The 16727-nt window shown below is 35.6% G+C and overlaps 1 protein-coding gene across 12 annotated transcripts in view; it reads left to right on the top strand.

Moving 5' to 3' along the window:
* LOC123674263 (potassium channel subfamily T member 2) overlaps positions 1 to 16727 on the top strand; it is a 777909-nt gene that overhangs the window by 612751 nt on the left and 148431 nt on the right. For all 12 annotated transcript variants that reach the window (XM_045609230.1, XM_045609237.1, XM_045609228.1 and 9 more), the window contains one exon: positions 4823 to 5006. In XM_045609230.1, the coding sequence (XP_045465186.1) occupies positions 4823 to 5006 (184 nt within the window). The remainder of the gene's footprint in view (positions 1 to 4822; positions 5007 to 16727) is intronic.

Below are 16727 nucleotides of genomic sequence, written 5' to 3'. Positions count from 1 at the left end.
AACCTTACAATTCAGGTAAAGGAACATGTTATATCGCCTCCAAGGAGATTCAATTTTTTTTCGATACATCTTATGATATGCAGGTCATTCCATTTGAAAAACGCACTATTTTAGTATTTCTCGCTGAAGTCTATGATTTTGAATATATTTTGTACGTATGTGTTTCAACACATGTTTCAGCTTTCTAAAATTCCATGTAGCGAAGTGATAATGATTGAGACCCGTTATGCACAAAAAAAGTAAATCAATCAATTGCACGAAAACTGTTAGAGATGGGGACAAAAAGGTTAATAAATAAATACTCAAGAGGCTACGGCAAGCCGAAAAATTAATAATATACAGAGTGTTCTATTCGAAATATTTGAGTTGTAAGTACTTTTAGATATAAGCGGCAACACCGCAGCGCTGAAAATAATTTAGATTCATAAAAATCCATCCAAGAAACCAAATTTTCAATAATTTCGTACCATTCTGCTTAAAAGTCAAGGGTACAATCGAGCGTGGCCCACCCTGCAAAGAATAATTGTGTCAATGTTAGTGAGAAATTTTGTGTTGATAGCATCATCAGAACCATTATAGCAGAATATCGAAAAAAAAAATTAAGAAATCACTAATGAGAAGTCAGGAGATTTTGAACGATAGTTAATTTGTGCGCCAATATCGCCATTGGATGCCACATATATACATACCTGTATACAGTTATGTATAATTTCTGAAAAATATTCCATAACTATAGGACTACATTATGATGTATGTTGAAATTATATTACGAATTATGGAAAAAAATTCTACAGCTGTTGCGTTTTGTAAAAGGCAAAACTAGAGTATTACATAAATAATTGAAAAAGTTATGTTAAAAACTCTGAAATTTATTGAATGTTTCTAACCTTTTCAACACAGAAAATTATACAGGAACGTGAAAACCAAATAGCCTCGTAGGGTACATAAACCATTTTTATGTGTTGAATGTATTGATGAGATAGGTTTTCACTGCTAGGGTTCTGGCATGGAAATTACATTCGGGATATCAGAAAAAGAAATATCCAACTATATGTCTGTTCGAATTTAATAGGTAGTATCCCATATCTAAAGAATACAGATCCTCGTATCATGCATGGTCTTTATTGTAAAAATATCATATCTATGATGTTTATTATTTTCAAAGGAAATAGTCATTATTCGTCTCTCTCATCTTATGCAAGCAAGAAGAATATTTTATTAGGAGGTTAGATAGCGCCTTACTGCTTTCTGTGGACTAGCCTCTACCTCGAGATTTGTTTTTGTTCTTCATAACGCCAGGGTATTACCTACTCGGCTATAAAGGCCTTGATTCGTGATTGTTTTTCTATCGTGTATGAAACTAACTCTTTTCATTATAAATAAATAGAATAATTTGAAATAAAAAAAATCATATCAAATGCACAACGAGAAAATACCTAACACCAAAAAGGACTTTTCCTTTATTTTGCTTCTTTATCGTTGAGTTTTTAGTTGATGTTATCTAATCGTGAATAACACTCAACATCAAACTCAAAACCACTATTAAAAACCGAATCTGAAATCAATAATGAAAATTCGAGAAAAGCTGATTTGGCGTCAGCGGATTTGATAGCCCAATCAGTAAAACATCCTAAAGGTTTTTGATACTAAATTAATTATTTCGTTTCGTTATTATCTTATTAATTTATTTCCAGATTCATTTTACTACGGACCCTTTATTCAGTTTGAGGAAATAATTCTAACGAAGATATTATACTTGACTCGCTAGGTACCTCATAGCACTCCATAGAAACACGTGAGACTGTCTTCTTTCAATCTCAAACTACAACTGGGGGGAACACATAGATTATTTCCAGAACCACGGCGGCCATGTGGGCCTGAAAAAAACTCTTTGGAATAAAACATGTCGCATGAAACCGAAAATGGTACTGTGGTTATACACAGCGGTAGTACGCCCTATTGTCACCTATGCGTCTCTAGCATAGTGGACGAAAACCGGAGAGACCACCACATTCAGCCGGTTGCAGAAACAGAAAAGGTTGGCATGCATTGGTAATACAGGAGCTATGCGCACAGCTTCCACAGCACTTGAGTTGCCTCCCTTACATGTAAGGAAATGTAGCCTGCCAGAAGCTATAAGAATTTCCCTCAATGGAAAGCTCCTACCTGAAAACTGGGTTGGACATATGAGGATACTGAATCAACTAGATTCAAACCTCTTGACAAAACCATCGGATGTTATGCCAACCATCTTCGATTTTGAAAGGCCCTTTGAAACGGTCATAACTGACCTTCCTAGTGTAATAAGTTTCCTAAATCGTTTGGACGAAAAGTCATCCATATGGTTCACCGATGATGAAATCAGAGAAAGGTACTGGCATTGGGGTATATGGATCTGAACTGAGGATCTCTGAAGCCCTGGGAAGTGAGCCCTCTATTTACAGACTGAGATGCAGGCTGTTTACGTTTGCGCTCAGGAGTGTCTTGAGATGAACCTCAAGGGGACGCATGTCTACATCACCACGGACAGCCAGATTCCTGGAATCGTACTGCCAGTGGTCTCTGTTGACCTGGGAGTCATTAGGCAACTGGCCAGAGGCAGTAAAGTGGCTCTACCATGAATACCAGGGCACTGTGGTGTTGAAGGAAACGAAAAAGCCGATAAACTTGCAAAAAGTGCATCAAGGCTAACACCTCCTGGACCTGAGCATTTCTGTGGGCTAGGAAAAGACCAAAATAAGGCAGCGGTCTAGCAATGGAAGTTGAATAATAGGATAACCCTCTGAACAAACATTCCTGAACTTATTCAGGCCAAGAAATTCGTGATGATTTCACCTACCTACTCCAGAGAGCTCTTGAAGCTGTCACGAACCGAGCTTCGGGTGATGGGGGAACTGCTGACGGGGCACTGTCGGTACAAACATCATTTGTACCGTATGGGAAAGTCAGCAGATGAGATTTACAGGCTCTGTGGATCAGAAGCAGAAACAGCCGAACATATGTATGCAAGAGTCCAGTCGACTTCAAATGGACTGCTATGAAAAGTAGCGATTTCTTCATAGCTTACTCAATTTCAAAACTATGTATTGCTCATACTGTGAGAAATATTATTTCTCACGGCACCTTGCCCACACCTCGGTTGGTAAACCAATGAAATTGGGCTTTTGAGCCGTTTCTATGGAAACACAAGAAATTAGCACATACTGTCAACGAAGGCCATTTTGATTTGAATAAAGTCCATTACTTGAATTATTGAAATTTGTGTAGTTGTAGGAAAAGAATAGTGTGCAACATGTGGAGAAAGTCCTTTTTTTTCTTTTCTCGAATATACTATTCTATCGCACGCTGCTGAAATTGTATCGCATAGTCCTATATTTCCTGGAAAAATGCCTACATATACAATATTTTGTTCTTCTGTATGACTTGTATTTTATATACGTATCAATCACCTTCAAAAATATATGAAACTTTTCCAGTTGATGTGTACTACATGGTTTTTCAATAAGAGGTTTCATTTTGATATGAAAAAGAGTATATCGAGAGATATCGAAGGATGTTGTTAAGGGAAAGGTATGCCATGGAAAATGATATCAGGCAAACGGCTAGGGTTGCAGCACCATATCTTTCTCATTAAACTTTCCACGACCAATGCGCACATTTGCGGCTGTATTTCCCCGATAACTCAACGAATTCCATCTTTGAGGTCTTGAATCGATTGTGGAGCATTATATTTCAAAATGGCCCCGAAGAATAATGTGTTAAATCACAAGATCTCGGTGGCCAATTGTGATCACCTCTCCGAGAAATAATACAACCAGGAAACTTTTCTTGCGATATTGTGATTGATTCACATACATATCTACATAGGTTATAGGACCTTAGTCCCAATGCAAAATACGGGGTAATTTTGTTTGTGGAATAACTAATAACCAAGATGGAAGAGGAATCGACAAATCTGGGTTTTTATCAACATTACAGTCTACAGCAGCAATATTCTCAGTTGTTCTTGAACAACCAACATGGGTTCACCATGTTGGTTGTTCAAGCCAACCAACTTGTCTCAATTGCTCAATTTTTTCCACCAGTTTCACTATTAGCGGCGGAGAAGCCGCTTCACGACTAACCTAAAGTACTTTAAGTTAAGTTTTAAGTTCTACGGCTTCGACTACCAGGGCCATTAGCCGTTTGAATTAAAGCTCAAAGTGAGATCACTTTCTTCTCCTGCTGTATATGGGCTGTTTTTCGAACTGTTCTTACTTTTTGTAGTATATTTTAACAATTTCATTGCTTCGGTGAAGTGTGTATCGTTTCATTTTCATTAATAGCATAGTTTTTACTTGTCAAATTTCAAGAATTTCAACTTCCAGGTATAGCTGCCCAAATAGTGGGCCATTCAACATGAATCCACCTATTGAAAAACCCGTTACATCCCGAGATAGGAATAAATTTCGCCCAGCGTGCTTTTCAATTGCGCCTTTTTCATAATAGATTTAAAATGAAAGTTTAGAGACAAATGTTGTGAGGAGATAAAGGACCTCAAATTGAGTGGGAACTAGGGGTTTAAATGCCCTCTTGAGATATTTGTTTTAGTTTAACACGGAGGTTTTCGAAAAATTGATGGAATAAAAATCTACTTTTCGTTTGAATAAAATACATTATGCTGATATTTCACTTTGAACAGTGTTTTTTTGACATTTCTACAGTTTTTTGATGAAATATGAAATAATTGAATATTAAAATTATTTATTGCACCTAATACAAAAATTGAAAGAATTTTTATATAACTCCTAACAAACAGTTCAACTCGTGATTTTTGTTTCAGTGTATGTGGTATTCAGCATTTTCAAAGAGCTGGACACCGACATCTGAACCTCTTTCAAGCCACATATTATGTTGTGGTGACTTTTTCCACTGTTGGATACGGTGATTTCGTTCCAGATATTTGGCCTTCGCAGCTCTATATGGTCATAATGATCTGTGTTGCCCTTATTGTTCTACCTACCCAGGTAAGAGGTTTAAATTAGTTCATTCCTGCTTTTATAAAGTGTTTATTGTCATGGTTTTTACGATCAAAACAATTCTCTCTCAATAGATAATTCAAATTCAAACTGATGATATGATCAATATCATGTCTAGTGAAACTCATCGACAATATATTGGAAGCTTGGCCTAATATCACAAACAATTTGATACTTCCTGAAAATAGGCTTATATCTCGTTTTTAAAGTGAGTAACTATAAATGGATTATTTCGAGAACAGGAGAAATTTGATGGAAAAGTTTCTTCTGTTCTGTTCGTAAAATAAAAATTTCAGCTTTCTACATTACCATCGAACTTAAGTTTTGAAACTTCCACATCGATCTCCCTAGAAGTTCAATAACATAAAAAGGGGAATCGATCAAATTGAAGACATCGCTGTTTTCAATTTAGTCCTCATTAAACTATGTATTTCCTTCTTCGACGTTTTACTTGAACTGTTCCATAGAGTCTATGAACTTCGTCGATATATACAGGATGGTCCAGATTTTAGTTCAATAACTTTGGCGTCGGATAGAACAACTTTTTATTGAAAAAAAGTTCATATAAACATATATCTTTACAAGCTTTGTTTTAGAGATTTTTTCATTTGTATCTTTAGTATTATAACATATTCATTGTTCTAATTGAATTATTGAAGATAATTCAATGTGACTCCTGCCAAAATTATCCAGTGGCGTTGATATCGGGGAGCGATGAGCCTTCTGCTATTGAAAATCTACTCAACTGTCTTTTGTTGAAAAAAAATTATTCCATTTCTGAAATCAACAGTATTTCACTAAAAAAAATGGAATCGTGAATTATTTCCATAAAATGAACCGTTTACGAGATAATCAAGTACAAAGCAAACACTTTCGACAAAAATAAATTATGGTAACCTAGTGATTTAGCAAATTTGGATCGTTCAATTTTTCGTCGGTGAGAGGTATGTGTTAAAAAGAATGGCTCACATTCTGAACAAATGAAATGCATTTGAAAGCGTTATGATTAACTACCCCAATTTCTCTACTTTCATTTATCATTTGAATTTAAAATTTGAAAAATACATTTTTGTAGATTTTTGTGGAAAATGTTTGCTTTTTACTCGATTATCTCGAAAACGGTACATTCTATGATATAAATTCAGGACATCTTTTGATTTAGTAAAACACCGTTGATTCAAGAAATGTTATAATTTTCTCCATAAAAAGCAGTGTCGCAGATTTTCAATATACACCCCTATATCTTCGCCACTGGATAATTTTAATAGGAGACACCTAATTCTTAACAATGAATTATCAAGACTTCAATACCTGAAAATGAAACCAATCAATATAATAATACTGTAGTTATAATTATTGGAATATATTTAAGGTATATAAGATACTAATACACAGTTGTTGATATTAATCGTTTATTATTAAACACTCTAGCTAGTCTCTAAGCAAGCTCTGTACAGAAGGGAAGTTTAGAAGGAGTTGCTAACTCAGGTTATATCTCTGACATTTGCTCTCGATCATTGAAGGTCTTTCTTGTTCTTCCTCTCGATGGCCTCGTAACTCGCTTGACCGCTAGCAGCGCTACGGTCGTGAGATGAAGTAACAAGAATAGGTAGTGAGTAATGTTGGTTGCCTCTCTCGGAATTTGTTCAGATAAAGTAATACTCTAACACTCCCTCCCTTCATCGAACTACAACCAGCATTATCCACTCTAAGATTAATCTGTAAACAGAATTCAATAAGCTTATACTCTAGAAATATTCTGAAAACAAAAATTCAATTAAGTCATAAGTTTTTGAGTCAATCTCTTATGACCGTCTGATGGTAAAGGTTTTGTCATTATGTCAGCCACATTCTCCTTGGTTGGAATCCATCTCACTGTGATTTTCTTTTCTTCAACACATTGTTTTATGAAATCACCATGTGTTTCAGCCATGTGTCTTCTGAGTCCAGATTTCTCTCTATGTAGTAGGTCGTCATTTATTACCTCTAAATGATCATCAAATACTTTTAGTTTGTGGCTACCATCTTTCTTGGTGCAGTCTCCAGCGGATTTGTTATCACACCAGACTGTTATAGGAAACATAGTTTTTCCTACCACAAATCTAAGTGTCTTATCGAGAGATATTAATTCTTGACACGCATCACTCATAGCTAGGTATTCGGCTTGACAGGTGGACAATGTGACATATGTTTGTTTATGGCTTCTCCAAGCTATTACGTCTCCAAACAATGTAATAACATACCCTCCAGTTGATGAAGAGTCAGTATGGTCCCTAAAGCTTGCATCGGTAAATGCTTCTAAGCCTTCAGTTTGAGCAGTGAATTTAAGGCCCAAATTCACAGTACCTTTCAAATACCTGAAGATTCTCTTTACATCTTTCCAATCAGCTTCGGTGGGCTTTAGTTGTTTTCTCGCTAAATAGTTAACGGCAAATGTTATATCTGGCCGTGTACCATTTGAGAGATACATTAGGCTACCAATCGCTTCTCTATAAGGAACTCTCTTCATCTCTTGTTCATCTGAGTCATTTTGTTGATTTGCTGATTGATTTTTCTTAGTCCTGTTTTCTACCTGTCTGGTTACCATAGGAGTATTCTGAGCATTGCAATCATTCATATTAAATCTCTCTAATATATTCAAAGTATAATTTTATTGATCAATTTTTATATATCTATCTTCTCGGTTTCTTTTTATATTTATACCTAGAAAGTTTTTAGGTTCTCCCAGATCCTTCATTTCAAATGCTGCTCGCAAATGGTCTTTTATTTCTTGCAGTTTTTCTATGTCATTACTGGCTAGCAGTATATCATCTACATATATGACTAGTACTGCCATTTTACCATTTCTCCTCCAAGTATATAAGCAGGGCTCATGTAAATCATTCTCCAAACCTAGTTTCTCGATTTCTTCGGTGAATCTCTTATTCCATGGCTTTGGACTTATCTTTAGTCCATAGAGAGCTTTCTGGAGTTTACATACATGAGATCGTTTGATCTCATTGTCGATGTCTACTCCATCTGGAATCTCCATATAAATTTCCTCCTCTATAGTGCCATTTAGAAAAGCAGTTTTTACATCTAATTGACAAGCATGTAAGTCATACTTATTTATTATTGCAAATGTAGCTCTAATTACAGGAAGTCTTGATACTGGTGCATACGTCTCTTTAAGGTCATAAATATTTTTGTCCTTGAAGCCTCGTATGACTAATCTTGCCTTATATCGTGTAAGGCCGTTTGCCTCTAATTTTCTCTTAAATACCCATTTCGAGTCTATAATGTTTGCCCGTTTTCCAGATATTTGAAGATTCCTTTTATCTACCAAAATCCAAACCTTGTTTTGTATCATGGAATCAATTTCTTCTTTTATAGCTTTCTTCCATAAGTGGCCTTCTTTAGAATTTATAGCTTCCTCAAATTTTATTGGTTCTTTATTTAATGAAGAAATGAGATAAAGCCTCATTTCTTCTTCTCTATCGGTTTTCTCATATTTCTCTAAAATATTATTCTCAGAGTAATTAAGAAACCTCGCATAGCTTACGTCCTCTACGGTTTTCTCTAAGTGTACCAGATTCCTTGCCTTTTCATCGGCATTTCCCTTATTTTGACTCCTCGTATATGGTTTCGAGGTGTTAACTGTATCTCCAAGTTTTGGAATATTTGATTTAGTTTCTTTTCTAGGCCTGCCTCGTTTCCTCGGTTCAGCCATCTCTACTTCTTGTTGTTCCTCATTGGTCTCTTCAATGTTTTTCATCCAATCCCAGTCTATTATATTTTCCTGGGTCTCTAATTTTGCTCTTGTGTCTTCGAGTTGTTTATTTTTATAAACATCTTTGTAGACAAGTTTCTCGTTACATCACACATGTCGAGATTCGAAGAACTTTCCGGAGCTTGGATGCCACATCAAGTATCCTGTAGCGGTGTAACCCACTAAGACAGCTTTCAGGGCACGTTCTCCAAATTTCAAGCTGGGTTTTGGAATTTTTACGTATGCAATGCATCCAAATCTCTTGATTTGATCAAAGTGGCATTTTGCATTTGGTACAAACTTTGTCAATGGTGTTTCCTATCCGATAGACTTGTGTGGTGTTCTGTTGTACGCATGTATAGATGCATCAACAGCAAGCTCCCACATACTCTTAGGTAGTCCGGAATCAAACATGTATGCACGAACCTTCTTTTGGATTGTAGAGTTAAACCTTTCTGCTACTCCGTTGTGTTCAGGCGTATATGGTGCTGCAAACTCGTTCTCTATATTTTCTCTACTTAGTACTTCTAGGAATTTCTTTCCGGTAAATTCTGTTCCTTAATCTGACCTGATGTAACACACCTTCTCATTTTTCCCCAACAAGTTTCTTGTTGATATTAGGAATTTTTCTAATGCTTCAGCCGACTCGTCCTTTGTTTTTAATGAGTAGGCTTTAGCAAGTCTCGAATAATCGTCTATGTAGACGTTAATGTATCTTTTCTGACCTGGATGAGATGGTGGTTTGATAGGTCCCATCGTGTCAGTGTGTATCAGCTGGAGTTGTCTCTCAGCTCTCATTCTAGTTTCTTTAAACGGTAGTTTCTCCATTTTTGACATAATACATACTTCACATTCTAAAATAGATTCGTCAAATATGACTTTCTTAAGTTTGTCATTTAACTTCTGCATTTTCTTAAGATAGTTAAGTGAAGCATGTCCAAGTCTACAATGCCATAACATTGCTTCGTTAATTTTTCCTGAATTATATGAGTTATTGTCTAATGGACTTACGATACATAATTCCTCTAAGTTTTGCATTCCAAGTCATCGATCTTAATTACATTTCTACTGATATGACTGCAGTCCCAATTTTTCTCTTGTTGCTCAGATTTCATTTCGTCTGTTTCGTCAGTTGACACTTGTAGAGCTTTGTTTTTAGGTGAAGAAATGAGATTATTCTCTTTCTCCCTCCCAATCGCAGATTCCGGTTCTCCCTCCGAACCTAATAACTGGTTATTGGAATGTGTCTGCGATTGCAAGCTCATCTCATCTTCTTCGCTTATCGTTGCTCTGCAACAATAAACTTCGTACTGATTTTCAGTTTCAGTTTCATCGGAAGTCTGCTTTCTCACTTTGAAGTTTAGAATCCAGTTCGGTTTTTCATACTGTCCCTCTAAAACAATCTCATTATTAACCTTGTTGTAAACTCTTAGAACTTGGTTATCTAGGTAAATCTTGAACCCAGAGTCTGCAAGTTTACGTAGGGAAAGCAAATTCTCAGAAACATCTTTGGCTGCAAATACATTTTGCAATTTCATCGTTTTCTCACCTCTAAAATCTGAATACAAGATCAATTCACCTTTACCATCGATTACAATATCTGCTATCTCCTTTTTATTAGCACTCTTTATACTTGCATTTTGACATCTCTCAAAATTTCTCAAAATCAGACTATCATTTACGATATGGTGTGTTGCTCCAGAATCTGCAATGAAGGTAATGGTTCGACTGAGCTTACCTGTTTTGTTTTTGGGTTCTCTCGACTCTATACGTCCAACCCTTCTTGCCTTGACGTGAATATCTTTGATGAGTCTCCCGTTTCCTCTCATTCTCCTCTGGCCTGTGTGGCCATGTCTCGTAGTCTTCGTCTTGAAGCTCGACTTGATTAACCTGCCTCTACTCGATCCTCTGAATTTAACAGGCCTAGTCTTGTTCGTATTACTGTTGTTAGGGCAATCCTCCTTCTTATGGCTCTTGATTTCCCCACAGCCGAAGCAGTACCACTTATTTTGTTGCCTCAGATTGCACTCTGTTGACCTGTGTCCCTCTTCGTTGCAGCGGAAGCATTTCAATTTTTGTACCCGTTGAATTGTTGGGATCTCCTCTTTAATCTCAGACCTCTTCTCAGCCTCTAATCGAGAGATGAAAGTCTTGATCTCATCTAGGGTCATTTCTTGATTTGAGGTCTGTCTCCGGATCAGATCTGCATTTCTTAGTTCGGGTGTGACTGGTGATACAGCCTGGTAAAAAGCAGATCTCATCTCTTGGGCGGTGAGCTCGATCCCATCCTCGCATGCTTCATATTCTCTCACTATTGAGTCAAATCTTTCGCAGAAATCATCTACTGTTTCGTGTCTCTCCATTTTGATGGAGTACAAGCGAGATCTTACTGAAGTGTGCGTCACATTTGATTCGCACTTCCTGGAGGACCTCAAAATTCTAATTATCTCAACAGGATCTCGGATATTGAGAATTTTCTTATGGTAGTTCTCGTCAATCCTGTTGATGATTATATCTCGTACCCAATTGCTTCTTTTGGATTTGTTTGCCTCTGACCAAGTGTGGTCACTCGAACTTGGCTCTATGACATCCAACAAATCATTTGTCAAAAGCTCGGATCTCAGACTGTCGATCCAGATCTCAAAATTTGCATTTTTCTTGAGCTTATATTCCCTCTTAATACTCATCTTGTTGCTAAGCAGCTCTTGCTCCGACAAGTCTCTCGATCCTTCTCCCTGGTTTGAGCTGTTGTCCACAGAAGTTTTAGCCCTTTTTGCAGCGGTCCCATTGTCTTCCGTGGTTTTTCTTTTTGGGGCTTGAGCTTCCGCTTGAACAAGGTTCCTGTTCTTTTCTTCGATAATTTTGAGACGGGTTTTCTCTGCTTCCAGATTGTTTTGTGATAGCTGTGTTAGACCCTGTACCATTTGTCTAGCACTGTTCATCACTTCCTTCAATATAATGGAGGACTCTAGTAATTGATCAACTATCTCTTTATTCCTCTTGGCCACCTCTTCAGTCTTATTCTCTAGCAATCTCAGCCGTTCTCCAGCAGCTTGAATTGTTATGTTTTCTACAAGGTTAATTTCATTGTTTCGTCCTACATTTTCGGATCCCTCTGTAACATGGATTTGTTTTATATATCTGGGTTCTCTCACACTCTACATCTCTAAAAATTTAACCTCTAAAAATATTCTCACAATTCTAAATCTCTGAAATTTAATGAAAATTATTCTCATAACTCTAGTTACCTCTGTAACATGAATTAATTTTTATATACCTGGGTTTTCTAATACTCTTATATTCTCATAACTTTACTCTCTCTAAAATTTAATAAAAAATTATTCTCATAACTCTAGTTACCTCTGTAACATGAATTAATTTTTATATACCAGGGTTTTCTAATACTCTTATATTCTCATAACTCTACTCTCTCTAAAATTTAATAAAAAATTATTCTCATAACTCTAGTTCCCTCTGTAACATGAATTAATAATTTTTATATACCTGGGTTTTCTAATACTCTTATATTCTCATAACTCTACTCTCTCCAGAGTTTAATAAAAAATTATTCTCATAACTCTAGTTACCTCTGTAACATGAATTAATAATTTTTATATACCTGGGTTTTCTAATACTCTTATATTCTCATAACTCTACTCTCTCCAGAGTTTAATAAAAAATTATTCTCATAACTCTAGTTACCTCTGTAACATGAATTAATAATTTTTATATACCTGAGTTTTCTAATACTCTTATATTCTCATAACTCTACTCTCTCTATTGTCGACAATTCCTCCTCTCTCAAATCTCTAATATCTCAAAAGGGGTCAATTCTCTAAAATATTTCATTTAGTCTCTTAAGTATCACTCATTGATACTGCTCTAATCAAGTAAAATCAAGTAAATGGCAACTATTAATCTCAGAAGAAACTTACGTTGGTTCTGCCAATTCTCTCTTTCCTCGTTATGTATGAACCCTCTGTGTTCTGCACTTATGGAAGTGCTGGAATCTGAATCACTATCATACTCCACCAATGGGTTTCCTTGATTTTCTTTGGCTGCCATCTATTTCAGGTTTTATGAAACAAAAATATTTATATCATGTATTTTAAGCAATTTTTGTGAATTATATGCTCTCTTAGTACATCTAATATTTTCTACTACCAGGTATAGGATATAAAATTTTGTTTCGTGCTTCTGAATTGTCTCAGACGCACAGCAATCTAATACAATTCGAAACAGGCTATGAAGTTTTCAAAATATCACCACCTCATATATATACACCTTACTACAAAAAGCGGTATCACGCACTGCAATGAATACCTGTTGAGTTAGGTATGGCCATTGTACAGATACGGGGTGAATACTTGAATTCTATAATAACCCTAGCTTACAACCAAACAACACAGCACAGCAAGCATTGTATGAAAGAAGCCCTGTAATATTGATTATCACTAATCTTACCATACTGCAGTTTTTGTGGTTTAGTGAAATAAATAGTTCCCCAAAATTTTATCAGGCATTATGAATATATATACTTTCAAAATATCTACATCTCTGGCTTATGTATGTGGAATGGGAAACATCCAATTTTACATTACCAAACCTCTAGGTGCTGTATGTAGAATCTTCAAATCTAAAACAGACAGTATGTTAGCAAAATCACTACAGTAAAACTAAAGTTCAACCTCTGAATCTAAATCTATAAATCATGTGTAAAGTAAAATATCTCATTCTTCTAATAGAAAGGTAAACACATTATTTCCAAATACAATATATACTGTATAACAGGAATTCTCTATTTCAGGAATGAATATGAAATAATTCATTTCCATTCACTGAACTAAATAAAATATCTAGTATTGTAATTTTGTTGAAATTCAACTCACCTCAATATTTTTCTTGTGTGTACAGAACAATTGTTTACCTTGTCGCGCAGTTTATAGCGTGCACTGAGCCTATAACCTATTGGAATATATTTAAGGTATATAAAATACTAATACACAGTTGTTGATATTAATCGTTTATTATTAAACACTCTAGCTAGTCTCTAAGCAAGCTCTGTACAGAAGGGAAGTTTAGAAGGAGTTGCTAACTCAGGTTATATCTCTGACATTTGCTCTCGATCATTGAAGGTCTTTCTTGTTCTTCCTCTCGATGGCCTCGTAACTCGCTTGAGCGCTAGCAGCGCTACGGTCGTGAGATGAAGTAACAAGAATAGGTAGTGAGTAATGTTGGTTGCCTCTCTCGGAATTTGTTCAGATGAAGTAATACTCTAACAATTATTAAAAAAACTGTTTTCTTTTTTCAAACTTTAACTCCCTTCATCTCGAAAACGAAGTAAATCAAGATATGGGTTTATATTGAATCATTTTCATGAAAAAAGTTGTTCGATCCGACGCCAAATTTATAGAACCAAAAAAAGTAAATATTCCATATTAGTTAGCTTTGATGGAATTCGTCTATTACTTTTTCGTTCTTGATTATGAATGGAATTAATAGATTCTGAAATACTTTTAATAATTCAATATACCTCCCTACTAAATATAAATGAGGAAATTATTGCATGACAAGGTGTTTCGGAAGAAAAAACTCACCTTCACTTGGCAATTAAGTTATACTAATGAGCAATTAAATTTCATCGATTTAGTTACAAGCGAAGTAGTACAAGCTTGGTTTCGGATAACACGTCATTGAAAATGTGAATCCTATTGAATTGCCATTTTTTTTTACCAGGGGTAATATCAATTACGACTAGCGTAACCATTTTCATGTAGGTTTATTCTCGAACTAGGTTAAAGTTCTTCACTGAAATATGATTCTCCACAAGAACGTATCTAAATAATAAGGTATCGATTGTCATCAGTTCTATCGAGGAAATGCTCCAGGCGGAACTGAAGTTGATTTGAATGCTTCTGATATGTTCTGGAAGTTCAATAAGATATTCGGGAGAAACAGCGAGCATGGAAGCAGATGGATATCTTTCCCAAGGTCTATTTTCTATCATCACAAGCAATTAGGAAGGGCTTTTATTTTTCTTGAGGGGCTGGGTAATGAAAAAAAAATTTCGTTAGGTACCCATCGATTATTTTATTGTAAATAAATATCTAAAAATGCATATGTACACCACAAGGAATATTTTAAAAACAACAATAATTTTTTTTTCAATTCATATAGAGGGTCTTACATTGAAATAATATTACTTTTGTCCATATCTTTGTTTTCGAACAGCCTGTTTATATAAAAATTATTGTGAATTGTGCTTCTCACTATCATATACACATCACGAAAAAATATTTTCAGAATATCTCAATTTACTGCCTCAAAATGAGACCCGCGTCTGAAGTGGGCCATCGGGTATTATTATTATGATATGATATTATTTGAACTGGGGTCGTTTTGCTTCGGTAAGCCTTCCGGGAACTGCGACCATGCAGATCTTTTGTTCACTACCCTACTCATTCATAGAAACCCAGGGAGGTCGTCAACGACGTTAATAAAATTGACAACCTCCTTAGGGGCCTTGGCCATTACCTCTTTGGTATCCAGGACCGGCTTGCCCATATGAATGGTTCTTAGGCCAGCCAGCACTGGACACTTGCATATCAAGTGTTCAGCCGTTTCTACTTCCGATCCACAGAGCCTGCAAATCTCGTCTGCTGACTTACCCATACGGTACAAATGATGGGCCATCAGGTATACAATATACCTACTCATCATGAAGTTTATGATCAGTTAATGAATCACCTCATTGACAATGATGAGGGCCTTGCTTGACTTCTGTTCATATTTGTAAACTTCCTTTCCACAAGAGATCGATATTTCCTGATGGTTCAACATGTTATTGCGCCCTATTGGCGTCTATTTTAAATTATTCAGCGCGGTTTTTATGAAACAGTGATAAATACAGACGAACGAACACCGTCTCTATGTTCAATGTGATTAGGAATGAGGAATTTTTTATGAATTGTCTGCTTTTGATTGTTGTCTGTATGGTGATGTTATTTTCAACGCATCTTCATATTCAATTATGAAATGTCATTTAATTATCAAAATGCAATTTATTATATAATCGTAAGGAATACCAACTCGAGCATAGACAATGTATTCGATTATACGAACCTCTTCACGAAACATCACTCGAGCTGCGCTCTAGTGATGTTTCGCGAACTACGTCTTGTGAATCGATTTATAATCGAATATTGTCTATGCTCTTGTGATATTATAACTGATAAGCCACTCTTGCACTAATTTGAACTAGAGAGTTATGGTAACGATTTCTTGGGAGTTTGAAGGTTTTATTATAAGAAATGATACCTTATAATATTTTTGCATCGAATTGAGAAAAATGTTTTAATGATTCAATTAAGGAATTTCAGATACCAGAACTTTTGTTGATATTCAGAAGAACAACTTTTATCTAAAGAAAATCAAGTTCACCTTGAAATAACCTTGAAGTCAGAGTCAAGGTTGAAACCAAATAATATATGTTCATTTTGTTTCTCCCTTGATATCTTACAACTTTTAGTTGAAACAATTGTTTCTCTATCACATATAGATTTTGAGGTGATTTTCGTCTCAAGTTAAATGCCATATTCCGTGTATTATTTAAAGTTTCAGTTTGCAAATATCCAAAATAATCGAATATGTTTCGTGTTCCAGAAAATAAATACGCGTCTCTAATTTCTAGATTATTTAGATCCGCCCATACGACCACCAATTTTCCTGTTGTATTTCTCATGTTTCTCAGCAATAACACTCAAATCGTAATTCAGTAACTTCATATAAATGGAGAGAATGACATGAAAACAACAGAAGGCTTCGTGTTGGGATAACTTCCTACCTAAAAAAAGATTGTTTAGATTGTAGAACTAATGGAATTAATTGAGGATAGGGCAGATTAGCATAAAAGTACTATTTATAACGATCCATATGTTTTTCACGAGTTTCAACATAATTTA

Source organism: Harmonia axyridis, chromosome 2 (genome assembly GCF_914767665.1).
Source record: "Harmonia axyridis chromosome 2, icHarAxyr1.1, whole genome shotgun sequence".
Lineage (NCBI taxonomy): Eukaryota > Metazoa > Arthropoda > Insecta > Coleoptera > Coccinellidae > Harmonia > Harmonia axyridis.
This window is presented reverse-complemented; position numbering and strand designations above follow the sequence as displayed.